Here is a 6,549-nt window from a genome sequence, read left to right on the forward strand (position 1 = left end):
TGTTCATGTGTGGTGCGAGACGTAGGGATAAGATCTTCGCAATGATTTTGGCAACGGCGTGAATAAGACTGATGGGCCTATAGTCAGAAAAGCCCTCAGAGCCCTCCTTCTTAGGCGGCAGGACCACATTGGCCGAGTTTAGCCATTGCAGGTTGGCTGTGTGCAGGGAGTCGAAGCACTGGATGACCCTCATGATGTCAAATTTTGTCATGTAAGAAAGATAGTTGAAGAGATTAAGCTGCACTGAACGAGAAATGTTCTTGTATGTGAAAAGATTGATTCACCAGATATTTTGTGAACAAGTCTAACAGAAAACACAAAGTAACCTGTATCATGTGAACTTGTGAAACACAGAGCTGTAGACATCGATCACACTCGACTCGTCTCACTTTCACCGGAAATGATACTACAAACCGCTTTACTGCACTGCTAGTGCTACGCTACTGCTAGGTCTCACGTGCAAGACACACGACACACGTCCAAGTCAGCACGGGTTCACGGTGCGATGCCGGTGCCATTCCTGCGATTTCCGCCAACTCCAGTGGCCGACTCCGAGCCCCGCCGCTATATATTCTCCACCCCGTCCCGCTCTCCAAATACTCCATCCAATACTCAAGCTGCAGAACAAAGCAAACCCAGATCGTCTTCAGACTTCAGTCCGGTCAGTCAAGCTCAAGCATGTGCAAGGTCATCAACACGGTCCGGTCGCTCGCCTGGCTGCGCCGCATCGTGCGGAGGTGGCGCTCCCGAGCGGCGGCCTCGGTGCGGCCCAACAAGGATGTGCTCGAGCTAGACGCCGCGGTGCCGGCGGGGCACGTGGCGGTGCGCGTGGAGGGCCGTGGCGACGGACAGTCGTCGTCGAGGCGGTTCGTTGTGCCGGTGGCGCAGCTGAGCCACCCGGCGTTCTGGGAGCTGCTCCAGCAGGCGGAGGAGGAGTACGGTTTCCCGTCGGCCTCCGGCCCCCTCGCGCTCCCCTGCGACGAGGACCACCTCCGTGACGTCCTCCGCCGCGTCTCGTCCTCCGAAACCGAGGAGCGCGGCTCCTTCCGCCGCCGCGGTGTCGTGGCGGCGCCGCACGATGACTCGCGGCCGCTGCTGCAGGGGGTGGCCGTGAAGAAGCTCGCCTCGTGATCGATCCTTTTCGAGCAACCCGGAAGCAGCAGCCAGCAGTAGTACAACTACGCGCGCGCCCATGCCGCGGAGCCGTGCCATACCCCATCCATGGCGCGACAGTTACACTGACAAAGTCCCCCGATGCTACTGGATTATCCATCAGTCGAGCTGCCATTTTACAAAATGTACATATTTTCTTCTCCTAGAAATTAATTGGATATATTTCTGTCCTATTTTTCTGCAACCTGTTGCCTGTACCCTGTACCTGCACACAACCAGCTAAAAAAACACCACAACACGCACGCACACTCACTCATACGGACACCGTGGCTGAGGAGGAGAGGAAGGGGGCGGAGAGGAAAGTAGTTGGTTGTTTTTTTTGTGAAATGAGAAAAGTACTTGGTTTGTTAGGTTTAAGTCGTATACTTGGTACTCTGATATGTTCATAGATAACCTGTTCAAAGGACACGTCTTGTCTTGCCCGAAAGAACTAGTTGTTGGTGGGAGATTTACGCTGCAGTTGTTGCTTCATTGTCATTTTGGTACCCTGATTTGTGTGGCTGAGACATGGAGACGGCACGTGGCTGCGGGTAACCATGACCTTATTCTGCAATGTACGTATCTTTGAAGAGGTGGTGCGTGCTGCAGTCCTTGGGTTGATGGCAGCAGATCATGGAAACAGCGAAGGAGTGCCGACTCGTGGTGCATTGTCTCGACACCATCGGGCATGCCCAGATTTACCATTGAAGTACACCTGCGTCGGAGGGTATCGCTGGATTATGAGATTCTGGCAGCACTATCTTCCCTCACCCTGCAATCTGCGCCACTTGTGCATCGATGGATGTTCTTGGTTTCATAGGCCACTCTGGGGTGCCCGGCTGCTTGTCTAGTGTGTGCAAGTTTCTCAGTCACGTGGCTGGGTCCACGTTTGAATCGTGTTCACTTGCATCTTCTTCGTTGGATAAATGACTACTCGGCGAGGATAATGTTGCATTTTTCTATTATTTTCTAACATTTTCCTCTGCCTTGGCATAACTTTGCTCTTTGCCGGTGTAAGACTTTGTGTGTGTGCGTCAACGTTGGATGTGTGCATCCTAATTGTGCAGAGGTCGGATGTGTTCTTTCTGTGTTTTGTATCACTTGATGCTTCATGATGAGTTAATAAAGAACATCCTTATAAATAAATGGGGATGTCATTCTATCATTGAAAGATACTTATAGTTTAGATGGGTTTCTAAATGAGATATGCTCCAAAATGGGTATGACTCACTAGATACCAATGCTTTATCATTTACAATTAATTTGTATATTCATAGATGTTATTCTTTTCAAAGTTGGGGCCTTTGTTAACTTTGTAGGAGAGAGACAATACATCTGTTAAAATTCTCTTAAAATTTTGTCTCTTCATCCACATTTGCGACTTGATTCAAAATTGGCTAAGCTTAATTGACATGAACATTGACTCTTGGGCCAACTTTCACTCTGTTAAGGATTGGTTGTGTTCTGATATTCATCTCTAGAATATCCAGGGGCATGACATATTGCGCGTGCTAGTTTGTTTGGCAATATGAACCGAAAATCCACGAGATTCTTTCGAAATAATTTCATCCATGACACCAAACATCGACACAAAGATTTAACTCGAAGACGTGGATGGAGTATCACTAGGGCTAAACACTCGAGCTATGTCATACAACGAGAATGTACCTTTTCGTTTGTTTTCGAGCCTTCGAAGCATCCTTATCACGATAGCAAAATTTCATTTTCAGCAATATTTATTCAAAATAAAAAAATAATATTGTATGAACATTCATATAATAGGAATAATATTATCATTTGGCAGAAGGATATGCAGAAGAATCTAATATAGAGTGAACGTAAAATCGCTCATCGCTATACAATATATATTGGTACAATAATTAGTTGTTAATGGGAATATAATGTCTAGACGAAAAACATAAATAATGTCTAAATAATTAGACTACAAGGAATACTACTGGTCTTCACATTTTTAAGATGTCATTTAATTGTGTATGAGAAATAAGCAATCAAAAACCTCTCGTCCACACAGAACAGACCAAAAGATATGACTTTCTCTAGAAACCATTCTCCATAGTGTCAAGGATGAATCATGTGATGTTGGTACTTTGGGAGAGGTGCTGACAGTGAGGTGTCATTTTTAACTACATCGAATGAGTACATGTTGGTCATAGACAAATGTAACGAATAAAACAATCTTGCATTTATAATTAATGTGTGGTCTCATATGGTGCCTCTAATTAGTAATATGAAATAGTTTTTATCATGTTTTACAGTTTATTTTTTATGACGAAGGGGAGATATTTAGAAAACTTTTCCACCACTATGTTTTATAATTTTCATAACCTAAAGCATGCATCTAACATGAAAACACCCTTTAACATTACACTTGTAGAAAACATCAATCACGCTTATCATAAATCTTATTAAAATTTATTTTGAAGAGGACTCCATTTTTATTCTTCTTATGCATTTCATCCAACAAGACCACACCTATTTTATTAGTTTAAGCAATAACTTAATATTAATGATTTTAGTAAATTTTGAAATAACATATTAAGATGAAAAATCAATCTATAATATTGAATTTTGCTAGATTCTATACATTTAGGATTAAGAGTGAGAATTCCATAATTACAATCTTGCAATGTCTAATCTACAACGGTGGAATTCATGGAAAAGGTAAATGAAGAGCATAATACGTACACTAGAGGCCAAAAATTCTCATAAAACTCAATAGGTAGCCCATCACGACGAGGAATTTTGTTATGTTTCATTTGGGAAACACTAGCTTTTATTTATTACACACTAAAAGTACTACGAAGAAAATATCTATCAGCATAATCTAGAGCACATGGCATAGGGTAATGTAGAGATATGTTTAAAACTGTATCAGCAACACAATAAATAGACCGTTTGGTACAGGCGGTTCGCTATCTGCAAAAAAACACAATAAATAGATTATTCCATATCTAATAATATATATTTTTCATTGTATCGGCAGAACATTCTATACAACATTCCATATCCATTCACATGGAATTTTTTGCGAGGAAACTTTCGATCTATTCGTTAGCCATGACACTACAAAGAACACATAAATGACAAAAATTACATCCATGTCCATAGAGCACCAAGCGATGACTACAAGTACTGAAACGAGCTAAAGGTGCGGCGCCGTCATCGTCCCTTCCTTACCTTAGTCGGGCCAAACTTATTGTAGCAGGCAGTCGAGAAGTCGTCATGCTAAGGCCCCAAAGGACCAGCGTATCAAAACATCAACCGTCGCCAGTGAAAAGAAGTATAGATCGAAGGGATCAAACCCGTAGACACACGAATGAAGACGAAGAAATATTGGATCCAAGTAGATTCACTGAAAACTAGCATCGATCGAATCCCATGAGATATGCAGGAGACAAACCTCTACACGCCATCCGATGATGCTAGACGCATCACTGAATGGCGACTAGGCCGGGATAACCTTATTCCATCTTCAGAGAGCCACCACTGCCTCAACTTCCTAAGCAGGATGCAAACCCTAAACAAATTCACAAAAACACCTAAAAGCGAAGCCAGATCCCTCCCGCCGGCAAGGGCCAGTCCACCGCGTCTCCATGACCCAGGGCCACTTGAGACGATGCAGACCTGCTGGAGGCACTGGGACCCTAAACTTTTCTTTTTTTCTTCAGAAGGAGGTGGCTGCTGCGTTGCACACCTTGGATTTTTGTGCCATCAAAATGGATTTGTCAAGGGACACACCTAAAAGCTTGGATCATCGGATAGACTCAAAACAGGAATTGCAAACCAAGCTGAAACTATGCTCAGTCGTGAAGTGGCAACAAAGAGTGGAAAACGTGGGGATTTTGTATAACTACACAAAAGAATTGTCTTTTCTCTGTTTGGGTGGCCAGGTGCACACCAAATCTCCACTCGTGTCAACCCCCTCTCCAGTGCATGCTACCCGCATGACACATATTAGGGTTTTCTTTATCCTTTCTTGGTTTATATATATATGGTTGCCAAAAGTCTGTTCCATTAATGAAACTAAAAAACATAACTAAATATTAAATAAACCCTAGATCTAACTAGGGTGTCCGCCGAAGCACGCGGTGGCGCTGGAGCCTAGTGCTCATCCTCGTCGCCGACGAGGTCGATGTAGGTTGGAGGCGACCATGGCGATACTGGTGGCGATGGAGGCGGCGGCCCTACTGTTAGTGTGCGCGATGGCGTAGATGGCGTCTCTTTGCGTCTCGTGTTGTGGCTCCTACTGGCGCTCCTCCTCCGGCTCTAGCGTCGACAAGAATGTGGAAGTCCACGTGCACGTCTGCCCCACTAGTCCATGAAGTGGACATCTCCGGCTCTGGTGTAGGAGTGGGTGCGATGGCCTCCATCGTTGATGCCTGAGCGCCTAGGGCAGGTCAGGCCAAAGCGCCAGCTCGACCAGCTCCGAGGCCTCATTGGCCTGCTTGAGCACATCCTCGTCCTCCTTCACCATGGGACCCCTCAACTGCTCAAGTGCTGGAGCACACACGCACGGCGGCACTAGAGCAAAGCATGTTGAGATGGAGGCCGCGTAGGAGAACGAAGGATGAATAGGATCGTTGGGGTGGGATGGAGGGCGTCACTAGCCACCCGCTAACGCATCGATGCCCTGCCATGACTGCGTTGGAGGCCGCCAGCTAACGTGTTATGCCTTGCCCTCGCTTTTAGGCGGATGCTCGCCACACCTCCTACGTCGAGGCCACCGCCCCTAGAATAGTCTTTGAGGAGTTTGTCGCAGGACGATCGTTGGCACTGGAGAGGGAGCGCACCATCTGGGCCAACTTAGAGGTGGCACACGAGGCAACACATGAGATGGGCGTGGAGAGGATACCACCGTCTTTGGACCAGCCTCCTCTGGCCAAGCTGCCCCTGACCTCAACATCGGCGTCTGGCCTGTATGGGATGAAGGCGCTCTCGGCCAATTCCACGCTGAAAGGGACCGTGTCCGTGTCTACCATGATGCTCATGTCCCCTCTCAGTTTCTTACTCTGGCAAAAACCACGTCGGACTGTCCCGCCGCCGCGCTTAGTCCTTGACCCGACGTCCACTACTAAAATGTATGAAAATGTCAATTATGGACATTTCCCCCTAACTATAGTTGGTACATATATTGTAAAAGCAAAAAAGATTGCCCCTCCCTCCTACTAATTTCTCGCCCTATATTAAGAACTTTTTTGTGTGTGTGTGTGTGGGGGGGGGGGGGGGGGGGGGGGGGGGAGGACAAATTATGAAGGCTGCATATGACACCTTTGAGATTGTGCGACATCTCGCGAGCCTCCAAAAAATTATGAAGCGTCCTTCGTTCGCGTTTTGAAGGTTGCGGATTTGACTGACTTTACTAGAGTTACCACGGAG

General features: G+C 46.2%; 1 protein-coding gene across 1 annotated transcript; it reads left to right on the plus strand.

The window, feature by feature from the left end:
* Positions 1–629: 629 nt before the first annotated feature.
* Positions 630–1,574, plus strand: LOC125534285 (auxin-responsive protein SAUR19-like). Its single transcript, XM_048697546.1, has one exon. It carries the CDS (start codon positions 679–681, stop codon positions 1,129–1,131), a length of 453 nt encoding a protein of 150 aa, XP_048553503.1. The 5' UTR covers positions 630–678; the 3' UTR covers positions 1,132–1,574.
* The last annotated feature ends 4,975 nt before the right edge of the window (positions 1,575–6,549 follow it).

This window comes from Triticum urartu, chromosome 2, assembly GCF_003073215.2.
Source record: "Triticum urartu cultivar G1812 chromosome 2, Tu2.1, whole genome shotgun sequence".
NCBI classification, from domain to species: domain Eukaryota; kingdom Viridiplantae; phylum Streptophyta; class Magnoliopsida; order Poales; family Poaceae; genus Triticum; species Triticum urartu.

Bases quoted from the DNA above. Each gene is read 5' to 3' on its own strand.
- LOC125534285 (XM_048697546.1), top strand. From the start codon at position 679: ATGTGCAAGGTCATCAACACGGTCCGGTCGCTCGCCTGGCTGCGCCGC.